Source organism: Myotis davidii, unplaced genomic scaffold, assembly GCF_000327345.1.
Source record: "Myotis davidii unplaced genomic scaffold, ASM32734v1 scaffold8, whole genome shotgun sequence".
NCBI lineage: Eukaryota > Metazoa > Chordata > Mammalia > Chiroptera > Vespertilionidae > Myotis > Myotis davidii.
The window spans coordinates 3,173,710-3,196,377 of record NW_006299520.1 but is presented as its reverse complement, the minus strand read 5'-3'; the positions used below and the strand labels follow the sequence as shown (position 1 = coordinate 3,196,377).

At 36.9% G+C, this 22,668-nt stretch overlaps 1 protein-coding gene across 1 annotated transcript in view; it reads left to right on the top strand.

The window, feature by feature from the left end:
* Positions 1-22,668, top strand: part of CNTN5 (contactin 5) — a 462,010-nt gene that overhangs the window by 410,196 nt on the left and 29,146 nt on the right. The window contains exon 19 of the mRNA XM_015571441.1: positions 7,589-7,698. Coding sequence (XP_015426927.1) covers positions 7,589-7,698 — 110 coding nt within the window. The remainder of the gene's footprint in view (positions 1-7,588; positions 7,699-22,668) is intronic.

Genomic DNA, 22,668 nt, shown 5'->3' with positions numbered 1-22,668 from the left:
GGAGGTTGGGGGTAAGGGAGAGAGATCAACCAAAGGACTTGTATGCATGCATATAAGCATAACCAATGGACACCAGACACCAGGGGGGTGAGGGCTTGAGCAGGGGTGTGGGGGGCAATGGGGGTTAAGGACACATATGTAATACCTTAATCAATAAAGAATATATATATTAAAAAAGGAATGACCAGGAAAGTGAAGAACCAAGTAATAACAACGAATTATAGATGTTCCAATGATGTACCCATGCACGTAACATCTCAAATGTCTGATGTGTTTCAGATAGAGCTGGTGGACTATATTAGTTATATTAACTCTTACAACCAAATATGAGATAGGAATCTCAAGCCTCAATCTACTTTTCAGGAAACTAGGCTCAGAGAGGTTAAGGAACATGCTCAAATTGACACTAGGAAGTGACAGAGTTGTAAGTGACTGTAGTTAAGTGGCAGACCTGGTGTTTGAACCTAAGTGTGTATGATTCCAAAGCTCATACTTTTAACCACTACCCTATACTATATCATCAGGAATGTATATAATAATATTTTATTAATGTATTATGTTATTATATATAATAACATTTTGTATTATGTTACACCAAAAATCTATTTTGAACTACATGTTTTATTCAGGAAGTCCTTACTCTTGTTGCCTTAAAATTTCTTCAACCTAATCATCGAGCACATAGCCCCAAAGGTTACATAAGATGAATTTGAGGCGTTTGTGCACATGTTTTGTATGTTAACACCAGTGCTGCCTTTAAGAAATCCAGAATTGTACTTTCCTTGTCAACTTTTGCTTTGAAATGGAATTATAGCAGCTACCGTGGGTTGTTTATACTGAGTTTCCTTAAACTTGAAATGGTTTGCCTTTGGAGATTTCTCTTTCAAAGTAGATAGGAAATATGCATATTTTCTTTCAAAGACACTGAGGTTGTTACTGTAACATTTCATAGTAACATTTCATTTATTTTGGTAGACTGGAATATGAAAAATATCAGCAAATTAAATCTGGATAGAATCTGCCTTTGTTCTGACAACAAAATTCAAACATATTTTGGCACTTGTTCACTAATTAAATTTACTAATTTGGAACTTTGTGTTTAAATATGAGTAAAGTGTTTAGCATCATTAAATCATGTCAACTAAGAAAGGCAGTACGATGGGAAGGGAGAGCCGGTGCCTGGAGTCAGCAAAGCCCGAGTTCAGTCTGCCCACACGCACTGTGCGTCCCGGGCAGTTTCCCCATCTCTCTGACCCTCACCTTCCTCCATGTAAAAAAATCTAAGTCTCGAACTGGAACATCTCTGGAAGCCATGACAAATCTAAAACTGAAATTTTGTCAACTTATTCTACATCCTAAAATATTCATTTCAATGTTTTTAATTTTCCCCACTTTTGTTATATACTAAAAAGAAGGAAGTCAACACCCTTTTTTAAACACTTGGCAAATTGCTTTACTTGAAGAGGAGAAAAGGTTTTCCAGATTGAGCCGTTTTTAAAGAGTTAAGGACTGTAATAAACGTATAAAATAATACGGGACTCATGCCAGTGCAGATGCCTCCCTCTGCCTATGGACCTTCATACAGATTCACAGCGTACCTTCATCATAGTCTCGTCTGAGGCCCAGGTGATCTGATGGAGACTGTATTTCCCCATAAGACAAATTCTGCATGTTTGTTCTTTCATTAACCTAGTTCACCTGTTTACATCCTAAAATCCCTCTGTATTTATATACAGAATAAGAGGAGGGAGATGGCTCTCTGGTTCTGCTTATGGGCATAGTTCTCTCTCTTTATATCAAAAATACCCGATACCTGCCTACAGCTGACAGCAAATCGGGAAGAAGACATGTCCCAGATGCTGAATCAGAAGCAGCTAACAGAATTAATGTTGATTGGAGGGAACCACAAACCACAAGGACTACAAGACACACCTTACAGTCCCAGTTAGCTACCCATTTCCCGCTGGCACATGGATGACATCTCACATGCAGAACACACTTCCTTCCATAGGTGTTGATGTGCATTCCCTATACTCCCATCTTTTCATTTTCCTCTCAAGGAAGCTTATTTAAATGCAAGTAAGAATTACATTATTATAGTGAAAACCTTGAATGTGATCTGTTATTAAGAGAACTAATCATTTATATATATATTGATACTTAGTAAATCCCTTGGGAAATGCCTTGACTCATGACACTGAGGTTGGTTGTTGCGTTAGAGTTGTCAGAAGGCTCCATGGTTTCCGCAATAGAAGTAACCCTGAATTGCTCCCTCAGTGCCAAGCGGCATCTGACATCACTCCCATGCACACTGCACATCTATTGATTACCTATACTCTTTAAATCAAGCAAGACTTATATGCGCACTAACCCTGACTTGACTTCAGATATGAGGGTACGACATAATCCTATACAATACCCTCATTTTGGAAACAATTCTAATGTTTTTAAAGACTAGCAAAGTTTCAACAGAAGTGATATTAAAAATATATGGTAGAAGTGATAAAAGTGATTTTTTTCTAGATGAAAAACCAGATTGACTTTTACTTCCATATTTCTAGACATACTTGTCAAACTTACACCCATTTTCCATTTAATTCTTATTACTATAGCTTTGGAAAATGGGGATAACCTGAACATTTAATTACATCTAACAGAAAAATATGGAAAAATTCAATATAGATTAATTATAGATGGAAATATTTGTTTATTTGTGATGAGCTTTAGCCTTTTCTAGTGTTTTGGTTTATTGTTGTGGTGTTTTTTGTGTGTGTTTTCTTGTTTTTTGCTTTTGTCTTGTATGTAAAATATGGGCCGTTTTTCTTTTTATTAAAACCAAAAACCTCTCCTCGTTTTCATAAAATCATATGCAATTATCTCCTTGTGAATGGAGATACCACAGCTCAAATTAAAACCCAACATTCATGAGGTGTTATTCCTCCAATCAGTTTTTCGCTGAAACTGAGCTCAGTGGGATTTATGTGAACTTGAAAATTAATAAATTGGCATATTCATTGTAAAATACAAGATATAATTTCCTGTCTTTGCCAGATGATCCATTTGGATTAGTGTCTGTAAAAGTTCAACTACAGCTTTTTTCACTGAATTTTTAAATAATGAAACCATAACCCTTCTCCCAAGGAGTTTATTAAACCCTCCTTTGATTAATGCTGTTACCCACTGCTCCTGGGAAGTCAGATGTATAATCAATATTACAAGCACAGCCCCCCATATTACTTGGAGAAGTCCTGCTGCTAGGTCACTTAATACAAATGTATCATCTAAATTCATGAACATGGTAATGCTGTTCCAAATTTTCAATCTAACAGGAACTGAAATCTATCAATCAGTCTGTCCATTTCCTATGCCAAGATTGGAGTGCAGTTAACCATGCCCCCATTATAATATCAGAGAGAGAGATCGTTTCAAGTCTTTGAGTCTATTAAATATAACACGAGTAAGATCTCAGAAATAGATTCTTGAATTTTCATCAAACTACCTGAGTATAATAGAAGGGAGAGTGGCAGGAAACATCCTGTGGTTTACAGATCAGGAGAGTTTTAGAGACGCGTGAATGTGACAGGATCTATGAGGAGCAGTGCAGTTATGATTCTAATTTATCAAAATTCCATAAAAGATTTTAAAATTTTATAGTAAGCTCGTGGCAGGTTAAATAGGAAATGTGGAGGTCTAGGTGGTTTCTGGCAAGACTTATAGAGCCCAGGTGGGGATCCCAACATCAATAGTTGTGAGGGAAGTCAGCAGTGGAAAGGCAAGGAGAAGAGAGAGCAAGAACAAAGGGTGTGTATTACACAGACACATACACAGAAGCAGAATAGCATAGTGGTTAGCCCTAACTGCCTTGTTCAAAACCTCTTTCCACCCACTTGCAGTTGTGTGGCCTTGGGCAAATTGCTTATCTCTCTGCCTTTCAATTTCCTCATCTGAAAATAGTGACAGTAGGGTTGTTAGAGGATCAACTAATACATATAAGAAGTATGAATAGGGCTTGACACATGTCAAATGCTCAGAAATTGGCAATTATTACCTTTGTTTTTGCTCCTTATCTATTTTGCTTCTTCTTTATTTTTTTTAAATATTTTTTTATTGATTTCAAAGAGGAAGGGAGAAGGAGAGGGAAAGGGAGAGGGAAACATCAATGATGACAGAAAATCATTGACCTGTTGGCTCCTGCATGCCCCACACTGGAGATCAAACCCACAACCTGGGCATGTGCCCCAACTGGAAATCCAACCACTCAACCCCTGAGCCACATCGGCTGGGCTGCTCTTTATTTTTAATTTGATTCCAGTCATTACTCTGTCAGTTATCTGGAGGTAATTGGGCAGCGAGAGAGTGAATTATATATGTTTCCTATAAAATCTCTCTCCATGCCCCCAAACTGACTAGAGATGAAGAATGAGCCAGCCACTTCCTTGGTGCCCATTTTACAGCAGAGGAAAGAACTCTTGAGACATGAGTTCTAGTTGGGACTCGTGCAGAGCTGGAAGCAGAGTTTAGATATGTCACATTTTTCCTCTGCAAAATGAGGACATTGGTTTAAAACATAGGTTTATAATCCCGAAGCCTATAGAGGTCAGGTAAGAAACAGAAATAAATGAAGTATTCTCGGTGTGATAAAATAGGGACTCTAGTGAAAGAACATGCCCTGGCTAATGGGGCTAGCTGCTAATTCTCATCTACCAACACCCAAGTATTCAGGATTGATATTACCCGTTTGTCCCCAAAGAAGCCAGAAGTTTTTATTTTTACATGAAATGTTAGAATAACTTAATTTAATACATCATTTAGACAAAGAAAAGATGACTGGAGACCAACTGCCCATCCATTGTGAGCTTTGATCCAAATGTCTCTGGAAAATTCTTTCTAGTTGTGACCTTCCATCACTCAGGGACAATGAGATACCCAAATAGCTAGTTCCAATCCAACCCAGATATGCTGTGACCCAGTCATTTACTCCTGCCTACACACAAACTTTATTGTTAGAGCTCGAAATGATTGATTGATTTATAATTTATCTTTATGGTTGAATGTATGACAGATGTCTCCTTTTTCTTCCCATTGACTCCCTCCATCTTACTCCACCCCTCCCAGACCTTCAGTGCAGTGTTACAGATAAATTTTTGGATTCACACAAGAATATTTACTTGGCTGTAGATGGCACATACTGAAACCCTTGGAAGTAAACTGACTGAGATTATGATTTCACTTGCTGAAATTTCAAGTTTAGGTATTATTTTGGTGTAATATGTACATCTACTTCTGTTATTATTTACAGCTAGAAGGTGAAACAAATGAAAAAAAAAACGACTCTTCAGTTCTTGATTTATTTACCTTTATTTAATTAGATGCAAGTATAATGTTTAGCCTGCAAGAATGCAAATGTGAAATGTCAGCTTGGCTTTGACCCTGATGTAATATCCTCAGAGCTTATAAGTAGAAATCAGGATACTTGTTTGCGAAATAGGTTTCTGAATATTTATCTTTTTTTACCTTTTCTTATTTTTTAGTTTTTTTAAAACTTTCTTATGTCTGTTTGAGAAATACTTAAATTTGTGTAGTGCTACAGAAAGCTGATAGAGAAATACTTTTTCTAGACTTGGAAAGAGATATAAAAGCTGCCATCTAACCACATATTTTGTGCTTCTGAAATTATTTATCCCCCTGCAATCTCCTTTGACAAAGATGTAATTGCTTCAATAATAAAAAAGCTGAAATGAGGCATTTGGCATACAAATCTCTGCAATGCATTCATTTAAAAGATAAGCAAAACTGCTTCCAAATAGCCAATTTACCCTGAGAGGCTGTCTTTGAAATCCGTAGATCACATCCGAACTCCTGGAGATCAGGGTGTACACATCTTAAGAACATGAGCATTTCCTTTCCTTTACTTGCAAAATCAAGAATCTTACTTCTGTTAAATAGCTATGAAAAAAACTTTTTTTGCAAGCCTGCCTACCTGAATTTTAGAATAAAATAGTAGAAGCTTTCCCCAGAATTTTTTTAAAAATCAGGTAAATGCACTAATAACAGGCAGTTGCAAAGTGAGATGAGGGAAACCACTAGCAAAAGTAAATGATAAAATATATTCAAAGAGGGACAGAATGAGAAATTAAAGTTTATACCATGACAGGAATTTATGTCAGCTTCCATGTAAAGATTAATGTGAATTCACCACAGCACTTTGAGTTAACACAATCATAGCATGTGATCTTAATGAATGCTTTGCCAAAAGAAAATCATTCTCTGTGCAAACATGTACCTTTGAAAATCTTCTGTGGACTCCTTTTACAATAACAAAGGCAGATGTTTGATTGATATTTCTCAACTGATACTACGCATAGGCTCTCCAAATAGATGTGTGACTACCTTCCATTGGAAATGGAAAAATATCAAAAATGGTTAGAATTCTTTCTATATTTCTCGTAATGACTTTTGAAATTTTTATTTAGAATTCTGTCTTTGGCATATGGTTACCTAAATCTAAAACAAACAAAAAACAACAACAAAAACGTTTTCAACAGAGTAATCTGAGCTCTTACCAGTGATATGGAGTTAATATTAAAATCTCTATAGTTTTTAAGGAATAGTTTTTTAAATCAAATTTGTACAGAACTATTTGAACTAATGTATAGCCTTTATTCTGTCATTTCATTGAATATGTGTTTGTGACATAGTATTTATGATTCCGCAGCGTCAAAGCTGAAAATATTTTTTTCCTCACATCAAGTGCAGCCTCAAAGTGCTGCTCTTGATGGATGCCAGTCAGACATGGTGCACTGGAAAAAAATAGTGAGAAATGTCACTGAGCATAGCAACAGCCTGGAGACCTTCAGGGACTTTCCTTTTCGCCCTACAGTTGTCTTAAAAGTCAGCTCATGCCTTTTAAATACCGTGATTCATAACATATTCCTTATACAATCATGGAAATGTGGTTTTGTGGTTGGAACAACAAAACAACTCATGCAATTTAGACTCTTTGTGCCTGCAACGGCTAAAAAAATATAAAATAATAATAAGAGCTATTTTGTGATTGAATATTTTAAGTACCAAGGACTGTGCTCAATATTTTGTATGTGTTATTCCATTTAAAACTAATCTAAAAAATCTCTAAGCTAAGTACTCTTATTATGCCCACGTTACAAATGAGGGCACTAGGCTTAGGAAAAGATGAAGCTACTTGCCTAAAGGTAAATAAATATATAATGTTTCTGAATGCAAACAGCACAGGAAAAAAAAAAGCCAATCCTGATGCCTAGTCCATTCTTTTGATCATTATGGTAGATGGCAGGCAATTTAAGTCAAACAATTTAACTTCTCCAGAAATGTCCTTGTTAATCCAGGGACAAAGATCTCTGCTCGTCTTCCTAGATTCGTCATTTCTCGTTGGTAAGGTTTGATGAGACTTGACCGAAGTATAGAAATCCAAAAAGATCGTCTTTTTATCCGGTGTTTTTCGGAACTACCACAGCACTTCATTGCAAAAAGACGGTGGAAAAAGTAACACCTTTGATAGACATTAACTTGCTACCATTGTGGTTTATTATTTCCGCTTTCCTCCCTACAGAACCCAGTGCCGCTCCCACAGATGTCAAAGCTACAAGTGTGTCCATGTCAGAGATTCTTATTGCATGGAAACATCTGAAAGAGAGTCTAGGAAGACCACAGGGATTTGAGGTATGAACAGAATTATTGAAAATAGGCCTTGTTATTTCTGCTGGCATCGCATTCTCCTAAAGAGCTGGTTTGGTGTCATTTTAACAGAATTACATTCCTTTGAAAGTTTTCTTGGTGGCAAAGAAAGTAAGAAATATACTAGTTTATGGACATGTATTATGTTGCTCATTAGCTGGCTTATTTTTCAGTATGTTTCCATAGCACCATGCAAAGATTTAAAAAAAAAAAGACAGATGAAAATAGACCTATTTCAATAGCTACAGGTGGCTACTTACTGTTATCCAATTTATTGGTTGTTAAAATTTATTTTTTGTATCTTTTTCTCTAATAATTAAATGTATAAAACAAGTCTTTCTACTACATTGTCCTTGGCAAATCTTACCCCCTACTGCTAAATTCTCAAATTTGTTTGGAGCTTTGTGATCTGTGCTTTTTTATTGAAATGACTTCTCATTCCTTAAATTTTTCTATTTTTAAACACAGTTGTGTCAGCCTTATAATGGTGAACATTTTATAACAACTCATCAACTTAATGAAATGTTAGCCTCCAGGAGTGTGGGCAGTCTGTGAACTTGAATATTCCACAAAAACAAGATCCCTATTCCTCACGTAGCTCTTGTTCTTGCCTTCACCAGAACTGGGGGTAGCGGTTGGGGGGTAATTTCTAAAAGACAAAAAAGAATTAGCACCCAACCCAATATCTCAGTTGCCTTTAAACTTTTTATTTTTATTTTTGCTGTTTTAACCGCACAAAGAGAAAATCATCATGATTTTTGAAAAATGATCAAGTATAGAACTTGTACACCAACACAAGCTTTTCCTTATTCTATTAGAGTTTTTAAATAATGTGTGAGAACTATTTGATTAATATACAGCTAGCATTAAAAAAATGATTACTGTGATAAAGAGTTTTTACAATATTTCTAAATGACAGCAAGGACCATGAACAGTATAAGGACACATTACCTATACAAAAATCATGGATTCTTCTCTACAGTCTTGCTTCAATTCATTATTTGGTGATAGGTAATTTAGCATTTATCTGATCATTATTGCACATTCATTTTATTAAAATCACTCTTTTTCCTATCCATGCTTCAGGGAGCATGTCTGATCACCAGGACTGGTAGTACTTGGTTCATGGCACCTACAATATATATTTGTTGAGTGAATGAATATCTGCGCTTCACAATCATCCCTTCTAATGCCAATATAGAAGATAGGGGGTGCTCTTCCCAGCTTCCCTTCACTGGCCACTGCACCATCCCCCGGCTGCTGTGAGTGCTGGCTAATGGTTCTCAGCTTCTCTCCGGAGAACTGCCCTCTCCTGAGGGGCACTGTCTTACCTGAAAAGTCACCTTCCCTCCAAAAGGCAGCCCAATCCAAGGCCAATGGCTGACTCTGACTGACGCTAGTCCCTTCCTCCAGGAGGAAACAAATTTATGATGCAGTTTATAATTCGGAGGGTTGCTGTGTGCATCCAACCAGGGCTAGATTACCTTGCTCAGCTCCCTCTTCTTTCACATTCTCCTTTCCTCCCTTCCTTACAGTCTACTGTAAGCACGCTCACCATAAATCCAATACACTCAAATCTCTGTCTCAAGCTCTGCTTCTAAGGAAACCAACCTAAAACAACTCTGTAAATATAGATCCACCTCGACCCCTCCATCGGAGCGTCTGGTGTGCACACTTTTAGAAAGTCACAGAGTGTATTCCGGTGTGCAGAGGAATGAAGATCTGGTCTCCTGTAGGTCAAAGCCGTGCTCTTCTCACACAGCCAGTCCCACTCCACCTTTGTTCTGGCGGCCCTCAGAGCATGACCTTCACTTTCCCAGCATGATTTGCCTGTAATAACAGTCTTTCTTCTGTGAGGTCCTGCACAGATCACATATGATTTACATTTGTGCACAATTCTTGTCTTCCTACAAAATAAACCATTCATTTATTAATCCAACAAATATGTATTGAAGGAATACTAATAATAAATTTTATGCTAAGCATAGAACGATAAACAAAAAAATAAAGTCGCTGTTCTTGTGGAGCTTATATTGTAGTAGGGCGGGACAAGCAATAAACAAGCTAACAAATAAGTGTGTGACATAATGTCAAGTGATGATAAATTCTGTATAGAAAATAAAATTGGACATGAAGATAGAGAGTGAAAGAGTCAGCTATTTTCAGAGGTTTGAGAAGTCACCATTTCTGAGGTTTTGCAATTTGGGTAGAAACATGACCAAATGAGAGAGAGAAGCAGAGAGGGCAGCAAACTCAAAGGCTCTGAAGTCAGAGCATGCAGGCCTTGTTCAAAGAACAAAAAGGAAGATATTCTGGTGAGAGAGCAGTGAACAGCAGGGAGGTTGGTAGCATAGTGATGGAGAAATCGCCAGGACACAACCAGGTTACACAGGGTCTTGTGACCTGCAAAAAATGGAGTTCAGATTTAATCCTAATTATGAGGCGGGGCCATTAAAGGGTGTTAAAGAGTCAAGTCAGGGTATGACAGTTAAAAGCCTCTTTCAGTCTAGAGGGTAGAGAATAGACCTCAGAGATGACACCAGGAGGAACAGCGAAGACAGTCGGTACAACCTAGGTAACAATGAGGTTGCTTTCAACTAGAACCGTAGCAGTGGAGTTAATGAGAAATGGACCTTTTAAGATACATTTTGAATTGGAGGTGTAACAGGATTTGATAATAAATTGAAGGTGGAGCATTACCAAAGATAATTCCAGAGATTTTTGACCCAAGAAAGTGAGTGAATGACATATCAATTACATATATGAGAAATAGAGAAGAACACATTTTTCAGAGGAAATAAATCAAGGATTCTGTTTAGATGTGTTAAGCTTTGTAAGCCTTTTTATTTCCAGAAATAGTTGTCAAGTGGGTTTTGTGTGAAGAAAAAGGTTAGAGTTAGAGCTGTAGCTCTGAGGAATCATCAGTGTATAGGTGGTTTGTAAGCATGTGCTGGCTGAGCTTACTGGGTGTTGATAGAAATGTCTGAGAATTGACCCTCTGGTGCCTCACCATTTGAAACTCAGGAAAGAAAGAGGATCTGGCCAAAGAAACTAAGGGAGACACTGAAGAAATTCAGAAGCCAAAGGAGGAATTTTAAGATGGAGTGAGCTTCTGAGTCAAATGCTGCTGGGAAACTCAGAAAGATGAGGCCTGAGATTGCCCAGCGGGTATGGCACACAGAGACCCCACTGACCTTGGTGCTCTCACCATGACTTACTGTAATAACAGCTCTCTGTGAGGTTTCACGGAATGCTGATGATCAAAGGTTGACTGGAGAGCAGGATCAAGATCATTCAACAGTAGCACTCAGAAGTGTCAGAGCACAATGTTAGTACTAAGCCTATTTCATTCAAAATGACAAATTATCACAAGCAAAAAGGGAATATTTCTAAGGATCAAACATTAATAGGAAATGCATCAAATTCTAGAACAATCATCACAATGACCACATTTTTTTTAAGTTAAAATAAATCAACTCAAATTCTGACAACTATTTTTACATATGGAAACAACATAAAATCCAAGGGCACAGGAACATTTATGCTAATTTTATAGTGCATTATAAATTGTAGTTTTAAAAATATGGCATCTTGTTACCAAAAAAGTCAATACCTTTTAATGGGGAAATTAAATGTACACTTTTTATAATCAGAAAATAATTAAAACTTCATATACTTCAGTGGCCAACTATGACATTAACTGTTATTTTAAATAGAATATAACCAGCAAAGATGATTTTTTTTATTGAGACTATCTCATAACTGTGTAGTTGCATGTAGATTTAAAACTAAATGTGATGTAAGTAAAGCTTATCAGCATCATCCCCATCCTCTCTGTTCTGCATTTTCATCCCTTTAAGAAGAACTCTACCTCTTCTGTTCACCGTACCTACCCTGGAACTTATGGCTTTCATCATCTTATTATTTTTTTCTTTTATCAGTTTTCTTTTCTCTTAGTAAATGATCTCCCCAACTAAATATTACTAGAAGGTAGTAACACCCTAAAGCTTAATATTTCATCTCACCACTCTCTTTCTCCTCTATTCTATCCCAACCCCAATCTTAGCTGTATTTACTAATGGTAGAATTCTAAGCATGGTGATTATATTATATATATATATTTCTATGAGTCATTTGTTTGGTTATTATTTCAGCTTTATCTATAATGTCTGAAAGAGTCAGTTACTATAAAGGCACTAGGTGCCATTTTGAAAGGAGTGGAGGTGGTGTTCAGGTCCACCTCTCTTTTTTCCCCTGAATTGAAATGCGTGAATAAGTTAGAAAAGGTTCTACTCTTATAAATATTATTATATATATATATTTCTATGAGTCATTTGTTTGGTTATTATTTCAGCTTTATCTATAATGTCTGAAAGAGTCAGTTACTATAAAGGCACTAGGTGCCATTTTGAAAGGAGTGGAGGTGGTGTTCAGGTCCACCTCTCTTTTTTCCCCTGAATTGAAATGCGTGAATAAGTTAGAAAAGGTTCTACTCTTATAAATATTTTATTCTAATGGGAAAGACAAATAAAATATAGACAAGCAAACAAGTGAGTACAATAAACTTAGGTAAGAATACATATAGAAGTTCAAAGGTAGAACACATCTGGTTCCTTTAAGGAACAGAAGGAAGTGGAGCTACTGCACCTTGGTGAGCAGTGGTGTGAATGGAATTAAAAGTAGTAGGAGAGTTAAGTGGACAGAGACACATTATGCAGAAATATATATGTTATAGAAAGAATTTGTGTTTTATTTCAAATGCAATGGAAAGCCGTTGGGGCAAATGTGTCTGATTTACATTTTTTTTAAAACATCACTCTGGTTGTTCTTAGTGAAGAATACAAGAAGAGGAGAAAGTCCAGGAGTAGAAATTAGGAGGTTATCACAATAATCCAAGCAAGAAATGATAGTTACTTAGACTAGGTCCTAACAGTGGAACAGGACATATTTTAGAGGCAGGTCAACAGGATTTGCTGACTGATCAAATGTGGATGGAAAGGAAATGATTCCTAGATTACTGACTTGAACAGATTTCAAGGTAAAAAATAATTCTATTTTGGCTAAATTCAATTTGAAATGCCGATTAGAAATCTAAAAGAATAAGTCAGTTAAGCAGTAAAATATGTGAGTTTGGACTCTAATAAGAGATCAGGGCTGAAGACATAAAGGTGGCAGTCATAGAGGTGGTATTTAAGGCCATTGTACTAGATGAAAGCACCTAAGGACTAATTTCCAGAGGAGAGGAGAGGAAAGGAGAAATGGGAGGAGGAATGGGGTGGGGTGGTGCTAAGCTTTGTCTTGATGCATTCAGAATTTTTTAAAATATATTTTTATTGATTTTTTACAGAAAGGAAGGGAGAGAGATAGAGAGTTAGAAACATCGATGAGAGAGAAACATCAATCAGCTGCCTCCTACACATCTCCCACTGTGGATGTGCCCGCAACCCAGGTATATGCCCTTGATCGGAATCTAACCTGGGACCTTTCAGTCCACAGGCCAACGCTCTAGAGCCAAACCGGTTTTGGCAGAATTTTAATGTTTAGCTAGAGAGGAGCAATCAGCATGAAACTGGTGTGGAGACAGAGAACCCAGGTATGAGAGGTATCAAAGAAACTAAAATTGCTGATCAAAAAGAAGGAAATAGCCTACTATGTTTAAAGCTGCTAAGTGATTAAGCGAGATCTAGACAAATTAAAAGTAGTCAGAGAGCCAGGTGGACAGAGATAAGATTATATAGTGATATGGAGATTATGGAAAGAGTTTGTACTTTATTTTAAACTAGAGGACTGGTGCATGAATTTGTGCATGGGCGGGATCTGGCCAACCTGCCCCCAATCGGGCTGGTTGGCCGAATGCAGTGGGTGTTACAGTGACCAGTCATTCTGGTCTTTCTGGCATTCTGGTCACTGGCTTTATAAAGAGAGAGAGGTGTCTATTGGATTTAAAGGCTACTGTTGATTTTCAGATAACTTCCATAATCAAATAAGAAATAAATATCTTTTATGTTATCAATTTAGTTACTTCAGGCAGTAAGCATCTAATACCCCAAAGAATACTACTGTTATCTAAATTGTGACTAGTGACAACAATTTGGGAAGAGAGAACCTCAAATTAGAGCTCTCATCCCAGCAACAGTTTTATTTGTTGTGAATCCTCTAAGTCTTTTGTCAGGGTCCCAAGGTGTTTTGATACACGTATGTGAGAATCACAGCTCTTCAATTTTGGTATCAGAGATGGTGAAGAATCAGACCTAACATCTGAATATGCTTTTGCACCTGTCAATAATTACCATAAGTGAGTCTATTTGACCACTGCAGAAAATTATTTTAGCTTCAGACAAGAGTTCAAAGAAGCAATTAAAAGAAGTCACAATGAGACTTCTATATGAGAAATTTCCCTTGACATACCCAGAATAGTAGGAGAGGTAACAGAAAATAAGAACACATTTCTGTAGTTGTGTGCACAGATTTATTTCCTTCTGGGATATGGTTTCTGTTAAATACATACTCAACTGCCATTTTGATATTGGTGAACTGTATCTCTGGAATATGTTGCATTAACAAATGATAACACCTCAATGCTTTCTCCTTAATAAATAATCAAAGTTGAAGCTACATGTGGTTCACTTGGTTCTGAAGTCTTTGTGTTCTCTGTTCTGCTAGTCATGGAAGGTTGCCCTTGAACAAGTGTCGTTTGCAGAGAAAATGAACATTGTCAAGGGCAGTAAAGTCCTTAAAACTCTCATATGCTTACCTGATCTCTCACGCCCAAATCTCTGTCACTGATCTCTCACCTGTCCTCATTCTGCTCTTCAATTGACTTGCAGCCTTACTCTGTGACTTGGACTGGCAGCCAAATTCAGATCTCGTATGTCCCTGATCTGACCTTCTGTGTGTTTTGTCTGAACCTCAGTTATCTTTATTATTCACTCATTTACTTAATCAGCGAATATTTATTGAATGGCTGCTATGTTTTGGTGCAGTGTGCGGGTTAAATAATCAGGAAGAATGATACAGTCCCTGCCTTTACGAAGTTCAGAGTCCAACAAGGGAAACTCTATTTCAATTTTTGTTGTTGTTGTTTTTAGTTTTTATTCCTAACCTGAGGTCTTGATCTAAGTCCTGGTGGCTCCTTTTGCTTGGTCTTGACATTTTTTTCTTTGATCTACTCTATAGGGCAGCAGTAAGGCTCTCAGTAGGAGGCTTCCCCTGATGCCATTTGTTAATAATCTACCTACAATGGCATTCTTATCTTTTACAAGGAAGTCTTAATTGATGTAAGAAATAACGAACCAAGCATTTTGACTTAAACTATATTCATCTGCAACTAACAACACTTTCAAATACATTAACCAATTAATTCAAATCAAATTGGCTAATTTTTGTTAATGAAAAGACTAATTGCTCTACCTCGTACAGATGGTAGGAATGCTGTGCATATAGAGTCAGAAGGATGACAGCTCCAAGCCCACCAGAACGTGACTTGAATGGCAAGGGCTTCAGGACATTTTAGTAATCTCATCCCTTTTATTTGCTAAGTGAGTCCAACCATGGGTATTTTTAAATGTCATAATTAGGCTAGAGTAGGACTTTGGTATGAAAGGAAAACAACACGGTCTTTTCAATAAGCTTTTAAGGCTGCTTTCTACAAGTCTAGCACTACCTCACATAAATGGCCATCAGAGGAAATAAAAAAGAATGTGAAATCACAAATTTAGACACCAATCGATCTCATTGTATTTTTAAACAATTTTGTTGTCATTCTCTTAGAACCACCATTTGAGAATTTGAATAACTTACATGTGAGTTGCTTGAGATTTCATGGCTGCAGAGACTAAATATAGAAAGCTCTGGCGTTGAGGTATGTGAAATTTCTAACGTAGGACAAGCAGCATGATTGAAAATTGAAAGTGAGCTGTATTTATTGAATGTCTGACTCATGAATAACCATGACTGTCCCTTCTGGATTGCCATTCATGTCATTGGTCACTGTAAGTAAATTATTAGGTTCAGTTTTGAATTTATGAAGCCACCAGCATTAAGGGTCCTGTGAATGGTAATTCCCGAATCCTAGAGCAGAGCCGCTCAAGGTTTTTCTATGACACCGCGATTTTATGTGCATACAAAATCAGTGCATTTGCTAGTCTGGCAGGAAGGGGGAGTAAAGAAATATAAGGCCACATTTCATCATCTTTCCTATGATTTTCCCAGATCAGGAAGAATACTGAAGATCTAGTCCTGCCTTCAATAAAGGATGTTTATGGGGAACTTTAATAAAAGAGAGAGAGACAGGCATTGGGACAATACAATTCTCATATCCATACCTACCCCAGGATTTCTTACCATCCAGATCCTCTGAAGAAACACCAGTGGGAATAAACTATGCCCTAAATGGGTATAAGTTTCTGTTTGCATGAGCATATGTTTCTGTTCTATTTTTCTAAATAAAATAATACATCAAGAAAATATTTAGTTATTAAAAAGAAAATTTTTCTAGACTAATTTATTTTTAATATTGTTGTATATTCTACCTGTAAAATAACAACCCCCCCCCCCCCCCCCAACCCCCCCCCCCCCCGCCCATGATTACCAAGTTTATAGTGCTTGTACTTTTTGTGGCCTTGTGTAAGAGTATTATTAACATTATTTTTTAATGACTGAAATAATTTCAACAATAAGCAACAATGTATTTTTGTAGTGGGGGAGAAATGCACAGTATCTTAGTTTCAGTTCTAAAATTTTTGTGTTTATTATTAAGAGGAACAAAAGACCAAATAACTGATCCCACTTTAGAATTCCCACTAAAAGGCAGCCCTAGCATCTCCTTTGCCTGGGCTATGTTCAAAACTTTCATGTGTTTATGTTAGACCTTCCGGAGGAGATGAAACTCAGTTCATCTCAGACATGTCTCTAATGCCATTTCCACTTGTTGATGGCACTGAAAAGACACCAGTTGTGTTTTGCACTGCAAAATAAGTTGCAGTGGGATTTTTGAAAGGGAGGAGAGATAAGATTGTTTCTTATAATTTTATTTTATGATTTGACTCTAATCATCAGAGCAGGAGACACACAAACAAATGGATCTCACTGATGTTTGACACTAACTCATACTGGGCAGATTTCACTTAATTTGTATATCAGGGCGTGGGAGTGTGTATGTGTGTGTGTGTGTGTGTGTGTGTGTGTGTAAAATGGAATTTCAGATACACATTAAAGGAGGAAAAGAAGCTGAAATGAAGCCAGTCACCAAAAGGCTAAAGCAAAGGCTATTTTATTTTCCATATGGTGTGTGGGTAGCAGCTGTTTTACAGATTCTCGTTGGCTTTTTATTATGACTATATAAAAATATGACTATAAAAAATAAACCATAAGAACAAAATAAGACGCCAATTCTACTCTTCTAAAATTCTGTGGACTCTGATTTAAATCAAATAGCTTTCGTGTCACTATTATTTTATTTTCTTCTTGGAGTATTTTCTTAGACTGGGAGGCTAACTAAACCTGTTTTTTCAAAAATTAGCAGGAAGTTAGCAAGAAGTAACATTTCAGTTTCTTAACTTCTTCCTTCCCCTGTTCCATTGAAAGGCAACTCTGTGGAGTTCTTTTAGAAAGCAATTAATTATTCAGTTTATTGTGTTTGTTTCATTTGCTTCTGGATACATTGCTTCATGGAAGAAATTTTCTAACCCAAACCACTTCTCAAATATTTTCTTATTAAAATTTTAAAGGAACCATTTTCTCTTCAAGAATATTAGAATATTTGCCTGAATATATTGTTTTATTCACATAAAGGACCAAAAGGAGTATTAATATATTTTATCATATTCAGAAGCATTTTCTATTTCTTCACACTTCGATACAAGTGAATCTACTGGACCAGCTCTAAACAGGGGTTGTCTCACTTCTAAACTCAGTCATCCTGAGCTCATATCATATGTCCATCCACAGTCTCACTCTCTATCACATAATACACACTTGCACACTCAGAGCACCCATGCAAAAAATGAAATCACAAATGTAGACATCAACTCATTTAATTTTACAAATACTTGAAATACTTTGTTGGCATTCTGTTAGATTGACCCATTTGAGAATTATCAAATTAAAACAAAAATTTTCCCTTTTGAGGGCTGGGTTTATATCTTAAGCAACTGACAGTGTACTTGGGGCAGACAGATACTAATTCAATGAGTGTTGAACAGACAGATATAGATATGGTCTTGCTTACTATACTAAGAAATGGAGAAGTTTTATAAAGTGCTTGAATACAAAAAGAAAAATGAATATTTATAAAAGACATACTTTATAAAAATGCCAATTATTAATTGACTAATTGCTCATTAGTAAATGGCTGAGACCTTATTTCCAAAAGGCAAGACTTTATTATTATTATTATTATTATTATTACTAGAGGCCTGTTGCATGAAGAGATTTGTGCAACAGGCCTTCCTTTCCCCTGGCTGCTGGCATCGGTTTGCCTCCAGCACCCGGGGCCCAAGACTTCGCTCTGGCTGAGTTCCAGCCAGAGCCGACCCCGGAGCCATGAGGTCTCGCTGCTCCGCCGGCCTCGGGGCCATCAGACTTCGCTCCACCGCTTGGAGCCTATGTATGCAAATTAACCTCCATCTTTGTTGGCGGTTGATTTGCATATCACCGTGATTATCCAATGGGAGGCATAGCGAAGGTATGGTCAATTACCATGTTTGTCTATTATTAGATAGGATTATTATTATTATCATTATTATTTTAATACTCACCCAAGAATATTTTTTCTCTGATTTTTTAGAGAGTGTGGAAGTGAGGGAGGGAAGAGAGAGAGAGAGAGAGACAGAGAAACATTGATGTGAGAGAGACACATTGATTAGTTGCCTCCTGCACAAGTCCTGATCTGGCAGGGAATCAAACCTGAAACCCAGGTACATGCCCTTGACCAGGAATCAAACCGGAGACCCTTTGGTTGCAGGTCAGGGCAGGGCAAGACATTTTTGAATCTCCAGGCATACAAATCTAAATGTACAACTCAATGAATTACTACAAAGTAAGCATACCCATGCAACCACAATCCAGGTCATGAAACAAAACATTACTAAAAATTAGAGACACACCTTGGATCTCCTACAGTCACTATCCTTATTCTTACCTCTCTCCAAAAAAGTATCCTGACTTCTGATTGGTTTTGCTAGTTTTGGAATCATGTGGAGCTTTTTATGCCTTTTATTTTTCATGAAACATGGTATTCATTCATATTGTTACATGCTTTCTTCTAAACTGTATTGTATGCATTTCCCACAATTTATTTGGCATTTTACCAATGAGGGACATTAGGATTTTTCAAGTTTGGATATTATGAATAGACCTGACTCTATAGAACATTTTGGGGAGAATTGCACACTTACAATATTAAATCTCTCAATCCATGATCATTGTACGGCCCTCTATTTTTTCAAGTCTTCTTTGATCTTTGTCAATACAGATGCTGCATATCTTATATTTATCGCTACCTTATGTTTTATTTTTTTGTAACTATAATCTTTGTTTTTAATTCATATTGTTTCTTTAACTTCTTATTATGAAGTAGTTAAACAGGTGAAATATACAGAAAAGTATACTGAATTCCTATGTACTCAGCACTCACCTTCAACAATTAAGAACTAACAAATAGCCCACCAGCATTGCTCAATGGTTGAGTATTGACCTAAGAACCAGTAGGTTACAATTCAATTCCTAGTGAGGGCACATACCCCGGTTGCAGCAGCTTGATCTCAGTATGGGGCATACAGGAGGCAGCCAATCAATGATTCTCTCTCATCATTGATATGTCTATCTCTCTCTCCCTCTCCCTTCCTCTCTGAAATCAATAAAAAATAATATGTTTTATATACAAGTCTACTTAATCCTCCTGTATCCTTTTTGTGTGTGTGTTTTTAAATATATTTTATATTGATTTCAGAGAGGAAAGGAGAGGGAGAGAGAGATAGAAACATAAATGATGAGAGAGAATCATTAATTGGCTGCCTCCAGCCTGGGGATTGAGCCCACAACTAGGGCAAGTGCCCTTGACTGGAATCAACCCTGTGACCCTTCAGTCTGCAGGCTGATGCTCTATCCACTGAGCCAAATCAGCTAGGGCAATTTTTGTATATATATATATATATTAATTATATATATATTAATTTAAGAGAGGAAGGGAGAGGGAGAGATAGAAACATCAATGATGAGAGAGAAACATTGATTCTGCTGTATTCTTTTGAAACAAATCTCACTATCATATCATTTCACCCAACATGTTTCATTATAAATCTTTAAAATATGTGCTTTTAAAAACTGCCACTTTTCTGCTTTCTTAGAAGATACATGTTGAAGAATGCACTCGGTGTTTAAAGCAGCAAACTCAACAATCCCACTTAATGCAGCTCTTTTAAGGGGAGATTTCTCTTTGTTGCTGCCTGCAATTTTATCTGGTACTCGTGTTCTCCCTGGGCAAGCATAGTACTTGGTCATTCACCCAAGAATCTGAGCAGAGTCTATACACCATTCTGGGTCTTAAGATTTTTACACTTCTCTTCTTGAATTTCCCTCTGAGGTCCCCCACTGCTCTTTCTTGCACTGAGCTCCATCCTTCGCTGTTTCTGCTGGCAAGGCTGCAGTCTTCTGGCACCAGTGACATATTCTCGAACAAACGAGCTGCAGGCTTACCTGTTGCTGTCTCAGCTTTTCAACAGTAAATTCTCCTTCAGCATCTGCTTTTGGATGCTTGCCAGGATTTTTTACTTCTCACCTGGGCAGGATTTGCATGACCACTTCAACCAGCCACCGTTTCTCTCATTGTCCTTGTACTGTCTCTAAGATCTGTGGTATTATTTTGTTTCTGTCAGTAATTTGTATATTTTCTTCTTCTCCCGCTCCATTCTCTCTCTCTTTTTTCTCACTCTTGATCAAAAGAGATTTACTTTTTTTGTCTTTCAAAACATTAATTTTGCCTTTATTCCTTTTATATAGTCCATTATTTAACTTAAGTATTGCTCCTACCTTTATTATATGCTTCTTTTTAGTTTATTTGGGTTTAAAATTTACTGGATGTTGTTGTATTTTTCAAACTCCTTAAGATGGATATAACACTAATTTTTATCTTTTTGTCTTTTTTAATGTGTATATGAAAACTACATACCTTCAGAACTCTACATTTCTAAAACCTTGTATAGAGTTAAACCATAGACCATATTAAGTACATCATTTTTTTAAAAAATTAGTATTCTCTTACCTAAGAAGGTTAACTTTCATATAAAAACTTTTATTCTTTAATTAGTATGTATTAAGAGACTACTATTTCACAGCTCATCATCCAAAACATTAAATATATTAGTTCTGATAAAATACTCAAAGAATTTTCTCTATTCAGTATACTGTATTTTAGGTTATTTAAGAAAAAAAAGGTAAAGAAGGGAAAGGAACTAACATTTGTAAAAAGACCTACACTAAACTACATGGATTAAGAACAAATTCAACCATATTCAATCTTCTTTAGAATATTTTATTTAGATAGTAATGACAGCTTCTAAGAAAAATAGGTACAAATTCATTCAGTAAATTATATTCATTATTGTGTTCCTGCTGCATTTTAACTTCCTCACCTCATATCCTCTAATCACTGTTGAACTGCCTCATAAATATTCAAGAGTTTAACTAAACATTGTTTATTTATCTTATTTGATTCATTAAATTGCATTCTTTATAGTAAAATTACCTCTGGGCACAAAACAACTAATATGCATGCAATCTAATAATACTGACTGCCAATATATCTCAGAATATTGATTGTGAATAGCCAATTTAATAACTATACCTAGTGCTAAACTCAGGAGATTGAAAAGCTGGAGATTAACTTAATTGAGGATAGCAGAAACTTTCCTGACCAAAACAAATTCAACTTCCATGGGAAATGTGCCCCCCATACAGAGGATTTTGAAACTCTCAGTAGAAGGGCATGACTGAATTTAGGTGTACATAAGAAAAGAGTGTTGGCCTAGCTGGTTTGGCTCAGTGGATAGAGCATCAGCCTGTGGACTGAAGGGTCCCAGGTTTAATTCCAGTCAGGCGCACATGCTTGGGTTGCCGGCTCAATCCCTAGTAGGGGGCAAGCAGAAGGCAGCCGATCAATGATTCTCTCTTATCATTGATGATTCTATCTTTCTATCCCTCTCCCTTCCTTACTGAAATCAATAAAAATATATTTTTTTAAAACAGAAAAGAGTGATGTAAAAGGTACTTTAAGCATTATTAGGGAAAAGGTCATAGTGTTTGTAACATTTTATGAAGATGAGGACTTGCTAGAGAAAGCAGGCTAGTAATGAAATGTCTGCCTTCAAACCCTCGATTTACATTAGTCACAACTTTCGAATTTAGGAATGCCAGTGAGTTGAATGCAAGCACATAAAAACAGCTTTAATTTCCCTTAAAGTAACAATGAAACCATGAGGAAGGGGAGAAGGATCCTTCTTGCAATTGCAATGAAGGGCAGGAAATGAATTTATTAGTAGTATTTTCTAGGTTTTTCTTTTCTCTCATTGAAACACAGAAATCAAACTGAAATGCCCGGTTTTCCTCTGGGCAGGATGCAAAGGTGGCTTCCTTCCTGGGTTCTTGTTCAGGTGGATTCAAAGAATTAAAGCCACGGACAAAAGGTGATATGGTTACAGAAGACGGGAGAAGAACCAAGCAACGCTTAGAGAGATGGAGTTACACTTTATTATTATTACTAGGGGCCCGGTGCACGGAATTCGTGCACTGGGTGGGGGTGAGGGGGAGTGTCCCTCAGCCCAGCCTGCCCCCTCTCACATACTGGGAGCCCTCAGGCATTGACCCCCATCAATATCCAATCACAGGATCGGCCCCTTGCCCAGGCCTGACGCCTCTGCCAGAGGCGTCAGGCCTGGGCAGGGGACCCTCATTTCCCCC